General features: G+C 36.1%; 1 protein-coding gene across 2 annotated transcripts in view; it reads right to left on the bottom strand.

Moving 5' to 3' along the window:
• The window catches only part of LOC145263072 (cilia- and flagella-associated protein 221-like), a 521,858-nt gene that overhangs the window by 381,227 nt on the left and 123,215 nt on the right, over positions 1-17,416 (bottom strand). For both annotated transcript variants that reach the window (XM_080119938.1, XM_080119937.1), the window contains exons 7-8: positions 16,331-16,463; positions 7,897-8,008 (exon numbers count right to left, since the gene is read on the bottom strand). In XM_080119938.1, the coding sequence (XP_079976064.1) occupies positions 7,897-8,008; positions 16,331-16,463 (245 nt within the window). The remainder of the gene's footprint in view (positions 1-7,896; positions 8,009-16,330; positions 16,464-17,416) is intronic.

The following is a 17,416-nucleotide window of genomic DNA, read 5'->3' as shown; positions in this document are numbered from 1 at the left end:
GACCCAAAATTGTCGGAGGAGTTTGGTAGAGTTCTCAAAGGTCAAATCGTTGAACTTTGACCCATAAATCGCCAAATTTCTGGCCGAAAACTGATCACATCGATTTTCCCAAATCTCGCTACCCTGTATATCAAATCTCGAGTCTGTAGATTTTAAATTGACAGAGTTATTGCGTAGAGAAATGTACACACACAGACACAGATACACAGACAAACAGATACACAGATAGACAGATACGTTCATTTTTATAGATAGATAGATAGATAGATAGATAGATAGATAGATAGATAGATAGATAGACTAATAGATTAAACAAAAATATATACGTATACATAAATACATATAGAAACAATTGTTTGTTTACTGTAAATAGTTTACGCAAATATTATGCAAGTATAAATCATGTAGAATATCTGCATAAATATAATTACACGTAATAGTTAACTAAAGATGATCATCCCATTAGAAAACCGAAAAAACTAAAAGGGAATTAATTAAAATGAATGTTTAAAAAAATATGCAAATTAGCTAGATCTTTTGCTAGGGAATGCATTTCCACAAGCCATATATCAGAAAATTGTATTTTCTTTTTAAATAAATAGAAGAGAGGCTTGCCTTTTTTCTGTTTTTCTTGGCCTTTGGGCCGGGGTCGGGGTGTAGTGTCTGTTCAGGCAGATGCTGCAAGCGGCGACCATATGTGGGGACAGCCCCACATATAGGATCTTGGTCAATGTATGGGGAAACCCTTCATACCAATTTTCACTATCCAGCTCCCCTACTTCTCGGGGAGTTGATCCCCATTTCCCCTTCACTCCTCACATGAAAAATCGGCGTTGTGCCTAATTTGCTCGGTGGGGGGGGGCAAATAAATACCCTCTATAATAATTCCTATTTTTTGATCCAACCAGAGTGCCCCTTTTGCCTTTTTTTCGAGGAGCTGGTTTAACCCTACATAAAAATGACCCTGTGTCACATTTTGCTTTCGTAGGAAAGCAAATAAATAATAATAGAAAAGAGGGTTTTTAATATGAATATCAATACACACAAAAGAAAAACGAATAGATAGATAGATAGATAGATAGATAGATAGATAGATAGATAGATAGATTGGATGCAATATATAGTAATGATTTAAAAAGTATTAAAAAAAAAATCATGCGCCAACACCGAGAATCCAAACCAAAACGTTCAGCTCACGATTTATTTTACCTTTGCCGTCAATGACTGGGCTATGAAAACATGTTTACTGCAAGGCTAAAAATTAAAACATGAACTAATAGCTACTACGTCATGCATTCGTAATGCCGGCGTTCGACCTTCACCTGGCAAATTTCATTTTTTTTTTTTCACACTTCTGCATCGATTATTCCGGGCTAAAACCCAAATATAAAGTTTTGCATGGATTCAAATACCTTATATATGAAGTTTCATGTCTGTAAACCAAAAACATTAGGAGGAGTTTGGTAGGCAAAATTTGTTAAACAAAAATATATACGTATACATAAATATATATGGAAACAATTTTGTGTTTAAAGCTTTTAAGCAAATATTATGCAAGTATAAGTCATGTAGAATATTTTCATATATATAATTACACGTAGTAGTTAACTAAAGATGATCATTTCATTAGAACATCGAAGCAACTAATAGGGATTTAATTAAAATGAATGTTTAAAAAATATGTAAATTAGCTAGATCTTTTGCTAGTGAAGGCAATCCGACAACCCATATATAAAAAAATTGTATTTTCTTTTTAAATAAATTAAAAAGAGGGTTTTTAATATGAATATCAATACACATAAAAGAAAAACGAATTTATAGGAGTATAGAATATATGTATATATATATATATATATATATATATATATATATATATATATATATATATATATAATTAAAGTGGTTTTCTTCTATTGACAGTTTTAACATTTTTCGTTCTCTAAAAGGCATTAATTTCTGGCTAGAAAAGCAAAGAAAACACTTTCCTTTTAATATCATTTGATTTCAATCCTTTTTTCACGCTGTTGCAACGAATAAACACCGGGGTGATATCCACAGCAAACATCGTTGACGCGTGTGACGTTGTGGAAAACGACATCAGCCAGAAGCGTTCGAAAGAAAACAATAATCGAATTTGATTTTGAATTCGAATCATATTACTTTCACACAGGAAATCGATCCCTATTTGCCTTTATGCATATTTATTTAATTAAGCAAGTATTGAAATGCTTTATTTCATTTCATTCTCTCTCTCTCTCTCTCTCTCACACACACACACACACACACATATGTAACACTCACGCATAAATATATGCATACACATACAAATATCTTGTAAGTACACATGCACAATAAAAGAATATAAATGTCAGTCTAATTTTTTAGTTCAAACTTTAATACTATTAATCTGATAACGAGATATTTGATTCTATCTAACCACTGAATTTTTAAAAAAAACATATTTCAATTCATGTTATTTACATAATGAAAAAGGGATTCCAATCGACTTGATCGATTCCATACTATATCTGGAGCAGATATAACATTGAGTAAATTCTGCTCCGATTTTGAGAAATTGATCATTATAATGATATATGATCGTTGTTGTAATGGCGTGAAAAAGGAATTCGTATTTTTAATGTGCAGTAGTTCTTCATCGAGGGAAGAAGTCAGTGAAACATTACGTAAAAAAGAAACGTTCGAAAGAAACAGGGTAAAAAAGAACATTATCTATTAAGAGGTGCTGGGCTGAAGGAGTAATTCAAAGATTTTCTCTTACAATGTGATTTCATTATTTGTATTGAAATATGTAGCACAGTATTACTTAGTAACTTATTAATTTGTCTCATTTGGATCAGTTCTGTATTTAAAATACAATAGACACTATTTTCAGAGAAATGCCAAGAAAATCATATTTGCTATGTGTTATCGTTTTTTTGGGGGGGGGGTCTGTTCCAAAAATTAAGTTTTTGCGCTATCCGCCCAAAAAAAAATATCAGCTTTATCAAAACATATTTCAGGTCTGAATTTTTTAGATGAGGGCTGATTGTTTGTATTACTTGTTTTGATCCGACTATCGTTCTCATCTTGAGTGTTATTTGTAAAACGTTTAGGTTAGTGTAGCCTCCGACCTTTGTCAGACATCTTAGAAAAGAAAAGAGAAAAGTTACTAACTCCATATTCTTGGAGTTGCTTTTGTTTTCTTCACCGTGGTTTCGTATGTATGAAAAAAGTTAACAAGGGGGATAACTTTAATAAAGAGAGACAATCCCGTCAAACTTTATTAAAGTTACCCACCACTTCTCAACCAAATTGTTTTCACATATACGAAACCACGGTGAAGAAAACAAAAAACAACTCCAAGAATATGAAACCATCCCTGGAGCTAATAACTTTTCTCCTTTCTTTTCTAAGATACCTGACGAAGGTCATAAGCTACACCAACCGAAACTTTGCACAAATCACACTCAAGATGAGAACACTAAGCCGATCAAAACAATACAAAAAATATTTAACGTATTTTTTGACTAAATACATTTCTCATTCCAAGGAATTTCTTGCTAGAAGTAAATAAATCTATAATGAGTTGATATTACGGAGATAAATCGTAGGGAAATATCTTCTTGCCTTTGAGTATTTAGTTCTCTCCCATTACTAGAATTATGACACGAGGATCGGAAAGTGGGACTGAGAAGTCAGTGCCCCCGAGGAGGAGCACTCTGACCTGCAAAAAGTGCCTGGGAAGCCCGGTCGGCATTCCCTGGTGAGGATGCCTCAGGCGATTAACAATTAACTAACCCTTTCCTAAAGAGAGAAATCTGGGTGGGAGGACCTCCTAGAACTGCACAGAACTTTACTCCCACTGATCGGATTATTACAGGAATTGTCTAATCTCTGTTGATTTGGCGGGGGGGATAAAACAATGTAGTATCTGTTCTGATGTTACACTCCACCTTTTCTGTCCTCGGTCAGTGGGGGAGAAATTATTCATGACAGAGACAATTTAAGTAGAAGCGCACACCTGTGGAACTCTCTTCCGTTTGCCTGTTTCCAACCTGACGACAACTTGGATGTCTTCAAGTCCAACATAAACAAATTCCTGATGAACCGCCCCCTTAAGTAAGACACTTTATCAAATCTCCAATACAAACGATTACTACGATACTATCCCATTGATTACTGTACACACAATAACCCTTATCCCAAGTGGCTTCCGGGCCTTGATAAGTGGTGACCTCCATGTAAAAAAAAAAAAATTGTATATTAGGTCTACTTGATCGATCATCACCCATTATATGTACTGCTTCTTTGAGTCGTCTTACTCTTCACCGTTCTTCTCTATAATTTTTATTTCATCGCATTTCATTTTTCCTTCCAGATATGGTCAGCGATACTTGACTTTTCGATCTCTCCACGCGTTACGGCCTTTCGATGTTTTTCTAACCATACTTTTAGTGGACATATCTCACTTTTGCATAGTTTTCCACATTTACATGGGATCTCATACACAGTTCTTAATCATGAATTTTTCTGTAGAGGGCTTGACTCACACAAGATGGTTCCAGAGAGTCGAATCGCTTCTGAATATTGTTCTGATGTCATATGGATAAAAGAAAACGTTATTTTAAACTTAAGCATGACAGATCTAAGAAAATGTTAAACTTCAGCATGATAGACGAAGAAAATGTTATTTTAACCTTAAGCGTGAGAGACCCAAGAAAATGTTATTTTGAACTTAAATATAACAGATCAAAGAAAATGTTAAACTTAAGCATGACAAATCCAAAAATATTTCAAACTTAAGCACGATAGACCAAAGAAAATGGTATTTCAGACATAAGCATGAAATAGCAAAGAAAATGTTATTTCAAACTTAAGCATGAAATACCAAAGAAAATATTATTTCAAACTTAAGCGTGATAAACCAAAGAAAATGGTATTTCAAACTTAAGTATGACAGGCCAACAAAAATGTTATTTTAAGCATAAGTATGACAGACAAAGAAAATGCTATTCTGATTTTTTGAGATTAGAATTATTCATAATTAATTATTCATATATATATATATATATATATATATATATATATATATATATATATATATATATATATATATATATATATACACCGTACTTTGGGGTAATTGCGCTACGTCCAGGATAACTGCGCCAACGAGCTAAAAGTGCTCTTTTGGCGACCACGCATATAAAGAGCACTTTTTTTCACTTGAGGCAATTACCCCCGGATTTGGCACAATTACCCCAAAATGTAGTAATAAATAGTGATATTGTACATCTAGATACAAAAATAGGTTTCAGTCTCCTAAAATTCGTACGAGAATTGACTGCAAGAACCCATGGCACAGCAGATAGAGTTCTTGGTAATATTCAGTTGTTTTATTAAATAAATTATGCAGTTTCTTGAATTCGACAGAAAGATTCCTGAGTTCGGCAAGGTCGGCGGTTACATCGAAACGTTGTGTAAACAACACTCAAGATAACAACAGTAATCTGAAGAATCCAAATAATACCAAAGAAAATGCTACTTCAAACTTAAGTATGACAGACCAAAGAAAATGTTACTTTAAACTTAAGCATGATAGATCAACAAAAACTATTTAAATTGTAATCAAAGGAAATATTATATTAAATTTAAGCATGACAGACCAAAGCAAATGAACCAATAAAAATGCTATTTAAAAAGAAAATATTTTTACCTTGAGCATGACAGAAAAAAAAAAAAAAACACTATTTCCCTTGGATAGAGTGTAAAAATGAATTTTTACCCTAATAGGTCCCACACTGTCTCCCAATTTCTTACCCTATCATGTAACCATAGGTTTGTATGCCTGCACTTCGTTTATAAATGTGCTTTCATGAATTTACTATTCTTGTATACCTTCAACAAAAATGTCCAGAACCGACCGAACTAACAACCAAATCTTACCCCTCCAGTGTTGCAGTTCTTAGGTAGATGGAAGATTTTCTCTTCTAATAGATTCTTTTCTCGAATCACTTGCCTTTGTAATTCCTTTCCTGCTCATTGTTTTTTCGGTTGTATCACCATGCAAAAATTTAAATGTAGTGTGAAAAAATATCTTGCTGAGCAAATCCCTACCCAGGTTGCTCCCTATAAATATGGCATAAATCATAGTAGTGTTTCTACGTATCAGCAATAATTTCTTGTTTTAGTTGAATCTGCATGTTTTTACTAATGAAAATGTCATTTTAAAATGAACTATGACAGATTAACTAACGGACACATAGATAAAATAAAAGTATAACATACATACAAAATGCTTTAAATAAGTTTTTAGAATTTTTTTTTTTTTTTCGTACATGCATTTAAAATTGTCGCAGACTCTGAAAAATTCAGTATCTTATTGCTACACATCTTGTGAGATGATTGACCAATTTTTATGATTTCAGGTTCAGTTAAACAGCTACAGCAGGAATTGGAATACATCCTACTAAAGCCTGCTTGTCACAGCTGGGGAATTTCAAACATGCAATCTGGACGTGAGGTCACTTTAGAAGAAGGATATACAACAAAATTATGCTTTAAACTTGAAAAAATGCCACAGAAATGGAATGCTTCTGATTGCTTTTGGACCATCTTGCATGAATCGAGCATTAGTTTTTGAGCCGCATAAGAGATTCAAGGAAGGCAGGGAGTCTGTGAGAAATGATGAGAGGTGTAAGGAAGTCAGAACAACAGAGTTGATTGGCCAAATAAAGAATTTCATGAATAAGGATCACCTTGTGTCTGTAGAGAGAATAAGTGCATAGTTTGATGTCAGTGTGGAAACTGTACCCACAATTATTCACGAAGAACTGAAGACGCAAAAGATTTACGCAAAGTTTGTCCCAAGAGTGCTTAAAGATCAGAAAGAAAGACGTCATGGCATCAATACAGTTCTTCATCCTTTCAATAGTCCAGACCTTGCCCCCTGTGACTTTTGAGTATTTCCTAAGCTCAAGGAAAACAGAGGCTGTCATTATGAGCTAATTGAGGAGATGAAAGAGGCTGTGACGAAGGTCACTGACACGTTTACACAAGAGAACTCCATGAGGTTTTTCAGAAGTTGCTTGAACGATACCACAAGTGCAGTGCAACTGGAGGTGATTACTTTGAAGGGGACTAGTGTTTCATGTGTGTACTATCAACCAAAGTGCCCATTCGAAAAAAGTCCGAAAACTTATAATAAACTGTATTATTTGCACCTTCGCTGTTAAACCAAAGGTAGCTTAGTTACTTGGTTGGTAATCTCCTGACCAGTTGTAATTATCACTTTCTACACTAATGATTGCGGGTATAAAAATTGTTAATATTTATTTTAAAGTATTATCGTTATAAAACTTCTTTAAGGAAATTAAAATTGAACCCTATTTAGGAAATTAAGAAAAAGCAGTCAACATTAGCAAAAACGCATCATGCCAACTTCCTGTTTGTGAATAATCTGTCAATTGTGAAAGCCCACGTAACATGGAATTCATAGGTACTTGATTCCCTTCCAATTACGCGGTAGATGCTGGTGGCCTGGAGGGAAGGCGCTGGCCTGCTAAGCAATAGGTAGATTTGTTGACTGTGTTCAAATCTCTCGAACAGCAGTAATTATCATTTCTTAGACTGATGATTGCATAAGCATAAAACATTGTAAATACTGTAGGCATAAAATTATTATTTATTTTATCATATATATATAAGTTAAAAGGATAAAGAGTAAAGTTACATAGGAACTTTATTACATTATCAAGTTAATAAGGGAAATAGGGGACAAAACTCTTTAGGCCCGGGCATTTCGAAGCTAAATGCTTCTTGTCAGAAGAGGAGAAAAGGCTGGTATTATACAAATATATATGTAGAGAGAGAGAGAGAGAGATTTCTGATACTGACCATCTCGAAGATCTTTTGCTCGCATTTGTCCAGTTTTTTCGGAGAGCACTTTCGCTACTGTATGCACAGATATCGTTTGCAACGGCATAGGTACATTTTTGTACTCAATGACCTAATAACAAAAATAAAAGTGTACAATTAGGCGCATCGGGTGTTTTTTTTGTTGTTTTTTTTCACCGCACATTCATAAAAATTTTATTTTTTGTTTTATTTGATTTTTATAACTTGAAAATTGAAAACTATACCAATTACAAAATAAGAATAAAAACGTTACTATGGGGTTCAAGGCTGGGGCATGAGTACATAGGAATCCTTCTTCATTCGCATTTAACAAACGATTAATTTAGCCCACGGGGCTGGAAATAAACAAATAATTCCACAAATTAAAATATCAGACTTAAACAGATGGACAACCTAATGTAGATATCGTCTTAGACCATATCGTTAATGAACCAAAAGACGATACTGTAATACAACTATTTTCATTTCATTTTACTTCAGTCGAAATGCTAAAAAAATCAAGGGATCCCCTTCCTGGGGCTGACATTTGATCTTTATATGAAATACATTGATATTCGAATGTTCCATTAAAGTTCATCTTTATAGGGTTCAAAGTAGACTTCATGGCCTCGTGGGAAATGTCCTTTTCTCTTCCCTGCAACCTCTATCTCACAGAAGAGATGTTGCGAGTTTGTCTCTGCTTTATCGTTATTTTCATGGAAAATGTTCGGCTGAGCTTCAATCTATGATCCCCCCTCGTCAAACTTTCACAAAAAACACTCGTCTAGCTGAAAACACTATCAATAATTCCCCCCACTCTTTATCTGTGCCTTAACCTAAACGTATATTCCATGAACAAAGCTTTTTCTTAGAACTGCACGCCTGTGGAATTGTCTTCCGTTTTCCTGCTTTCCAGCTGTTTATAATAATGGTTGTCTTCAAGTCTAACGTAAACAAGTTTCTGATGAGCCGTTCCACTTAAGTTAACAAGTTTACCGAACTTCCATTACTGTCGATTACTATATTGTCCTTTTGACTACTGCACACTCTTTAACCCTTATCCTTGAGTGGCCTCTCGGCCTTGATAAGTGGTGGCGCCTATGTAAAAAAAAAAAAATAACTCAAACAGTGAGTTAGTAAAGAAGTTGAGAACATGATTTTACTCTCCCCAATTAACCATTTCTTTTTTGTGGTCTCTTGATCCTACTGAATTCCAATACAAGAATTCATCTAGTCTGGTTGAGTATCCAGCTTCGTGCTGTTACTAGAAGCAAAATCATTTGGAGAAGGTGCACCATTCCTCGTAAAAACTAGTGTGGGTTAGCGATCCCGAGAAGATCTTATTTGGGCCACGAATTCAATAGAGAATTGGCTTTGTCATATTAAATATGAAATCTGCATAAATTAAAATATATTTAAGCGTATTTTACGACCGGGCAACGCCGCCTCCATTCCCTGCTAGTAAAGAATAAATGAGTTCCTAAAGTTAAAGCAGCTGGAGTATTTCGTGTGAAATACAAAAAAGATCAGTCCAGACGTTTTCGAGGCCATAGGGAACGAACTCACAAACGCACACGCAAACAAAGTTCCTTTTATGTAATAGTAGAAATAGTAGATATTCAATAGAGAATTGATTCTGTAATAAATATGAAAGCTGCATGAATTTAAAATATATTTATAAGCATATATTAGGACCGGACAACGCCGGGTGCCCTTGCTACATATATATATAATAATAGAATAATATGCTAAAGCCATTTTATGTTTGTACGTACATCATTACCCTTTGCCTCTTTTTTATTTTTAAATATGGGATTGCTCAATCGACGAAAATTCAAAAAAAAAAAGTGATTTTAAAAAATTCTATCTGATGTCAGTGTGAAAATTTCAAAAAAATGTTTCAAAATTGCAACTTAAATACACTTTCTTGGTTTTCAGGCTAGGATTAAAGTGTAGTATCTATTCTGTCTTAAGATGATACAATAATATCGTGGGGCGTGCGTTTGCACCGGACGTCTATAGAATGAAAATAAAACAAAAAGGTTCTGGAAGTGGTATAGACACCCCCATAACCAAATATATTCGGAAACTACATTAACTAGAATAAATAAGTTTCATTTATTTATTTATTTGTGAACTGTTATCCTCATCTTCATAGTCGTTGTTTCACCACGTTTTCCGCCAATTCATCCCCTGGCCTTCTTCAGGTGTTTTGGCTCTGTCGGTGGGGCATTAGAATACGCCAACTGCCCCCCTGCAGAGAGTAAAAGTCCCTCAATGGGGGGTCCTGGATATGACCTTAAACTATATCCAGTGGTGAGGCCCCAGCTTCTGGGCTTTGGGGAGTGTGGAGCCACCCTTTAATTACCATTGCTCCCAGGTCCACTCTGACCCGGAGTGGTAGTACCTGTTAGGGTCCCAACTATGGGTTAAATAGAAACCGACGTGAAAACAATAAATATATTCTATTAAAAAAATTTTTCTTCAAAATCTTTGGATTCGGCATTAAATAACCTGAAAAGGGTTGATATGCCGTAAAACAAAAACAACCAACCAAATCTTCTGGTGTTTAATCGTGACAGGATAGAAATGTTGAGTCTCTTAACTGTATCCTCATTAATTACTGCCTTCCATAGTTGTTGTTGTCTCACCACGTTTTAGCCAACTAATCCTCTTGGGTAGGATTGAAACCGCTATCTTCAGACAATGCTCAACTGGAACCATAGAGACTCAACGCCCCTATCCACTGCGCCATGGGCCCTAAAGGGCGATCAAGGTTGAATTTTTTGGTCTTAAAAATCCAAGTTTTCATTCTTATCCGGTCATCGTCGAATCCGTACTGGACGTTTCTTTTTTTTTGTTTTTTGAATCCTTTGAGATGAATGAAGGATATATATATATATATATGTGAAGTAAATATACCAAACCAAAAATACATTTATATCACAGTCACAGTATGGGCGCATATTCACTTTTAACCCCTTAGCAACAAGTTTTACCAGCTAAAAACCAAATCGAAAATGTGCTACAGGTCCAAATACTCTATATATTAAGTTTCAACTCTGCAGACCAAATATTCAAAACGGAGTTTAATGGAGACCTTTTACACAGAGAGAGACAAAGTCACTTTATATATATATATATATATATATATATATATATTGATGTCTCCATTCAGTTTCGAAAGACAAAGGATACCCCCTTGTAGAGGCTGCTGCACGTTTAATTGTGAGGTAAGGGTTGTGTAATCACCAACCACACCTCTCCTGAATCGGCACTGTTTGAATCCAGTGGCAGGACGACTGGAAACAATGTCAAGATAAACAGAGAGCACATACAGCACCTTGAAGTCACAAATGATCACCCATTTAGTACTGACCAGGTTCAATGTTGCTTAACTTCGGTGATCCAGTGGGTGTGTCAACGTGATTATGCCATACATTTATATATATATATATATATATATATATATATATATATATATATATATATATATATATATATATTCGTGTGCCAGAACGTTTTCATCTTAAATTCTACACAATTATGCAGAATATAGAAACTATGCATAAATAGAATTCAACTAGTGAAATGAAACCAATCATCTAGTAAGAAACTGTAAGAAATGAACACATAATTACTTGATGCTCGTTTTCAAAGGAATATACAAATTAGTTAACCTTCATGCAGTCTCTCGAATATCTATGACTTTTTTTTTTTTTTTATTACATTTTCACCCCAAACAAAGCACATTGCCACTCAGGTGTAGGGGGCTACTATCAGGGTTAGCAACTACTGGGGCACTATGTAGGGATTTGGGCAGCAAGATGTCGGTTCACGTTGCACTTGAACTTCTGCATGTCAGTACAGTTAGGGAAGCAGGATCCTGGAATGGAATTCCAGAGTCTAGCGGTTCTGGGGAAGAAACTACTGGAGTAGAAACATCTAGGGATCTCTACTGTGTGGGGGTGGGATTTAGCTGCCTGTCGGGTTTGTCGAGGGTGTCTGCGTCGTGGGGGCACAAGTGTATGCAGTTCGTCAGAGCATTCACCATTAAAATACTTGTAGAACAAGCAGAGGGATGCAACGTTTCGTCGATGGGACAGAGGCTGAAGCTTAGATGCCAGTTCAGGGCCTATTAGATTGGCGACTCTTTTTTTAACCTTGTCTAGGAGCGAGAGACTAGTAGTAGACGCACCAGCCCAGATGTGACAACAATACTCCATACATGGGCGAATGGTGGCCTTATAGAGGTACAAGATACTTTCAGGTGTTAGTCGTTTTCTAGCACGGTAGAGAGAGCCTACCTTTTTTGCAGCGGCCCTGGCAATGTTTTCAATATAATTGTTCCAACTCATGTTTCCTGTGAACGTTAGGCCAAGCAGTTTGAAAGATGTACTCTCAGACAGGGAGTCACTGGCCATTGCTATTGGTAGCAGAGAAGGTTTCTTGTAGTTATTGAAGGAAACAAGTTTAGTCTTGGCAGCATTGAATGTAACCATCCATTTATGTCCCCATTCCACTACAGATTGGAGGTTATCCTCTAGTGTTTTTGCCATTTCTTTAGATATGTGTTCATTTGTTTTCCTGTCATGCCTGTTATAGAGTGTAGTGTCATCAGCATATATACCCATCTCAGAGGCAGTTTTGTCGGGGAGGTCATTAATAAATATCAGGAACAATAGAGGTCCAAGAATAGACCCCTGAGGCACTCCCGCATTTATATCACACTGTTTAGATGTTCGACCGTCGAGGACAACCTGGATTTTTCTCTTATCTAAGAAGGAGTTAATTATGCTAAGTATTCTACCAGTGATACCGTATGATTTAATTTTTCTGAGGAGACCCTTGTGCCATACCCTGTCAAAAGCCTTAGATATATCTAGAGCTACCGCTCTGCCCTCCCCCGCTTTGTCCAGTGAATGATATATACGTTCAGAGATTACAGTGAGGATGTCAGCTGTGGAACGGGCTTGTCTAAATCCATATTGTTTGTCAGTCAGAAGTTTAGCATCTGTAAGGTGCCGGACTAGAGCATGGTTAATTATGGTTTCAAATATTTTGGCGAAAAGTGGGAGGAGGCTAATGGGGCGATAATTTGATGGGTCAGTTCTTTCGCCAGAATTCTTGAATATTGGTATCACAGAAGCGGTTTTCCAACAGCCCGGAAAGCATGATTCATTAAGGCATTTGTTGTAGAGTTTGGAGAGAACTGGAGCTACTTCGGCTGAGCACTTTTTTAATAGCACAGCTGGGATGAGATCAGGTCCACATGCTTTTGAACTGTCAAGACTTTTTATGATAGCATGTACCTGAGCAGGGGTGATTTTTAGATCATCTAGCGAGGCGTCTGTCCTCAAAGGAAACTCAGGCAGGGGGTGGTTGGAAGGGTCCAGTGTGGAGTTCGAGGCAAACCGGCTGGCAAGCATATTAGCTTTGTCGGTTGCTGAGCAAACAACCTCGTAATTGTTGGTTAGTGGGGGAATTGTTGATTGCCCATTATTTACTACACTGTTGTAGATTTTCCAGAAGTCACGAGTTCCTAAGTTTTGTGCTTCAATGCGTTTTTTAGTGGTTTCAGTAAATTCTCTCTTGGCTGTCGCTATTTCTTTCTTAACGTTATTTCTAGCTTCTATGTACTTCTGTTTGTTTGAACTGGACTTATGTCGGTTAAATCTGCGGTATGCATGCTACCTTTGAGCAATGGCAGTTGCGCAAGTCAAAGTAAACCATTGGGGAGAGTGGGGCTTGCTATAAAATTTCCGCATGGGAACATGTGCTTCCATTGCTGTTTTGAACCATTCAGTGGTCTCATTTGCGCACTCTTTGGCAGGAAGAGAAAAAATATTTCCCCATGGGGCATCTCTGATAAGATCTCTGATGGCTTCCCAGTCAGCCTTTTTATAATATCTCGTTGTTTTGAGCACTGGCTCTTCAGTTTTGGGTCTAGAATTTAGGGCGATTTCTACCATTATCACTGTATGGTCAGCGTTCCCGAGTGGGCTGTTAGCATTTGTTGTACAATCCTCGGGAACTGTAGTCAGAAACAGATCTAGAAGTGATGCTTGTTGTTCTTGCTGGTCAGGGAAACGGGTTGGAAACGTAACCATTTGTGATAGGGAGTGAGATATAGCAAAACTATGTGTTGTGCTGCCCGCTGCATCTGTGTGACTAGAGAATCCAAACCAGTTTTTGTGGTGAACAATAAAGTCACCAAATACATGGACTTGGGCGCTAGTGTCGAGGGAGAGTGCTGTGTCTATACTGTCAGAGACTTTGTTTATTATGGTGCAGTCCTGGGTCGAGGGAGAACGGTAGAGAAAATAAAAGTAGCTAATGTTGTGTTGTATGTTTAGTCTAAAGCACATAAAGGCTTGATCGTCCGTTTCTAGGTTTGTTTCTCTAGTCAAGGGAAGAGTATTACGAATGTAAACTCCAAGTCCGTGCATATGTCTGTCAGAGTCCTTACGGCAGTGTGGGAGATAGCCAGGCATGTTAAAGTAGTTAGAGGGGATGGAGGAGTGTAGGTTAGTCTCGCTTAGTGCTAAGATATCCGGGGTATTTGTTAGGAGAAATGCTTCAACATCAGCTAAATTAGTTCCAAGCCCACGGATGTTAGTGAATGCAAGCCTCAAGGGAGGAGGCAAGTTGAATATGTTTGTCCCTAGGACTGAGTATATTCGTAAGTAAGTTCGTTTTAATAACTTTTAAACAGAAAAAGTGAACTTTTAATATCAATGTCAGAGCGAGAAAAAAACTCAACTATATAGGTATATAGATAGATAAGAAAGATTTAAGACTGTATACAACTAATGCAACACAACAATAAAAGACATTACTAACTATTATTTACTAACGGGACCTGTGGAAATTCCACAGCGATATTTTCACATATAACATGTTGTTGCTGGGCATTTTGTGGACGCTTAACGTGAATGGAGACCATGTGATATTATTATAGTCCTTTTGTTAAACCTGTAAAAGTATTTATCTAAGTAATCTGGTCAATGCACTGTCAGAATATATCTCGTTATTACGGTTTATCTCCAATAAGAGTTTGTGAGATATTTCCATTCTATGGACGCCCGGCGCGAACGGAAACCCCACGATATCATTATACCATTTTTAGACAGAACAGATACTACTCTTGGATCATTTTCAGAAGACAAAGAATGTATATTTTAGTTTCACATACGGCCCAAAAGCACCATCATTTTTTTTTAATTGTTTTTTCATTGTGTCTTCGGTGATCAGGAGATCCTATTTATTAAAAAGGAAGACAGGAGATAACATACTACAAGCATTAAATTAACATATCTATATACTAATAATTTAATGTTCGTAGTATGTTATAACCGTCTAGCCTCCTTTTTAATAAATAGGATCTTTCGATCGAATAATTTATAATCTGGAAACCGTGACACACGTACGTTCTTTAAAGGTAATACGGTATTAATATATACTAGCGGGACCTATGGAAATTCCACAGGGCACTCATTCATCTGTAATATATTGATGTTGGCATTCTGTAGATATTCAACGTAAATGGAAACGCTCTGATATTATTGTAGCTCTTTTGTTAAAACTGCAAAAGTATTTATCCAATCTAGCAGGAATTCCCGTTGTAGCCAGGTCGTAAAGTATGCATAAATACATTTTAATTCTTGCAGATTTTGTATATATTATTATAGAGTTAATGTTTTATCGATTTTTATATATTGTAAAGTTGCGATTTCAAAAATAAAAAATATATCTATATGACTTGGATTCATCAGCTTGAATCGAAACCGAATCCACAACTTATGAATATGTATATATATATATATATATATATATATATATATATATATATATATATATATAAAACTTTAGTTCCTTCAGTTATAATCGAAACCGAAACCAAAACTTATGAATTCTTGATAAAATTATTGTAAAAAATAGATTACTAAGGTGCCATCAGCTAAAATCGAAACTGAAACCAAGACTTATGAAAAATTCTTGATAAAATTATTTTTAACAAATAGATTATTGGAGTGCCATTAGCTAAAAGCGAAACCGAAACCAAAACTTATGAGGAATTCTTGGTAAAATTATTTATAAAAAAATAAATGACTTGAGTGCCATCAGCTATAATCGAATCCGAAACCAAAACTTATGAAGAATTCTTGGTAAAATTATTTATTACAAGAAATATAAGTACATAACAATTAAACGACCCGGATGTAAGCGTGACACAGAAAATAACACACACGCTATCGTATTAATACACAGATTCTGTGAAAATGTCAACAAACATAAATCAGATGAGTCATCGATATTAACACATCGATTTTGCATTAGAAGTTTTTCCTTTTCTTCAAATATAAATCAAAGCACTCTCCTCGATTGCCTTGTGCCAAACTAGCTTCTGTTCTCTATCAAACTTCCAACTTACCTTTTTCTTTGTCTTTGTGGCCGTTTGCTTCCTCGTTCTTGCTCGATCCAAAGGTGAAATCGCTTGCGGATCAAGCATCTCACGTTCTGACAACATTTTACTCGTCTTTAATCTGTCTTTCATCTCTTTCTCCCTGCAAAACATAGCGGCAAATGCATACATATATATAGTGTTGTAATGTGGTGGCCTCGAAGCGAGCCAGTCTGATAATTTTAAATGATGAAACGTGGGACTAAGCTGATCAGAAATTTCAAAAGTGATATGCATGAGAGCTTGTAAAGCAAAAGACATAAAACTGAAGTGGAGGAATGTGTAAAATACAATGAAGTATCGATCTCTCTCTCTCTCTCTCTCTCTCTCTCTCTCTCTCTCTCTCTCTCTCTCTCTCTGTGTAAGATAGTGCATATGAGCTCGTGGGAAAGTGTCAGCGACAGCGAGGGATGGCTGATTTGCAAGGGGATTAGTAGTAGAAGTAGCCAAAAAAAAAAACGTACATCTGCAAATTAGGAAGAGTGCTCGAGAAGAGAAAGGAAGAAAAGGAGTAAAAATGCAACACGTTCTCGGCGCAGAAAAAAAAGTGGAAGTCGAAGAGTATGCGGTCGGAAGAAGGAGAAACACTCGCCAGGCTAAAATTGATATGTGGCGAGAATAACGTTTAATAAAAACTTTTGTTAAAAAAAAAAATGTCGAGCCGGATTTTTATTTATTTCTATTCCTGTTTTATTTGTTTGTTTGTCCAATTGCAACGGAACAGTTAAGTTACATCTCTCTCTCTCTCTCTCTCTCTCTCTCTCTCTCTCTCTCTCTGTGTGTGTGTGTAAGATAGTGCATATGAGCTCGTGGGAAAGTGTCAGCGACAGCGAGGGATGGCTGATTTGCAAGGGGATTAGCAGTAGAAGTAGCCAAAAAAGAATGTACATCTGCAAATTAGGAAGAGTGCTCGAGAAGAGAAAGGAAGAAAAGGAGTAAAAATGCAACACGTTCTCGGCGCAGAAAAAAAAGTGGAAATCGAAGAGTATGCGGTCGGAAGAAGGAGAAACACTCGCCAGGCTAAAATTGATATGTGGCGAGAATAACGTTTAATAA

The sequence above is a fragment of the Euprymna scolopes genome, chromosome 38, assembly GCF_053919585.1.
Source record: "Euprymna scolopes isolate OS-2025 chromosome 38, ASM5391958v1, whole genome shotgun sequence".
NCBI classification, from domain to species: domain Eukaryota; kingdom Metazoa; phylum Mollusca; class Cephalopoda; order Sepiida; family Sepiolidae; genus Euprymna; species Euprymna scolopes.
Note: the sequence above shows the minus strand (reverse complement) of the source record. Positions and strands in the feature narration are given on the sequence as shown.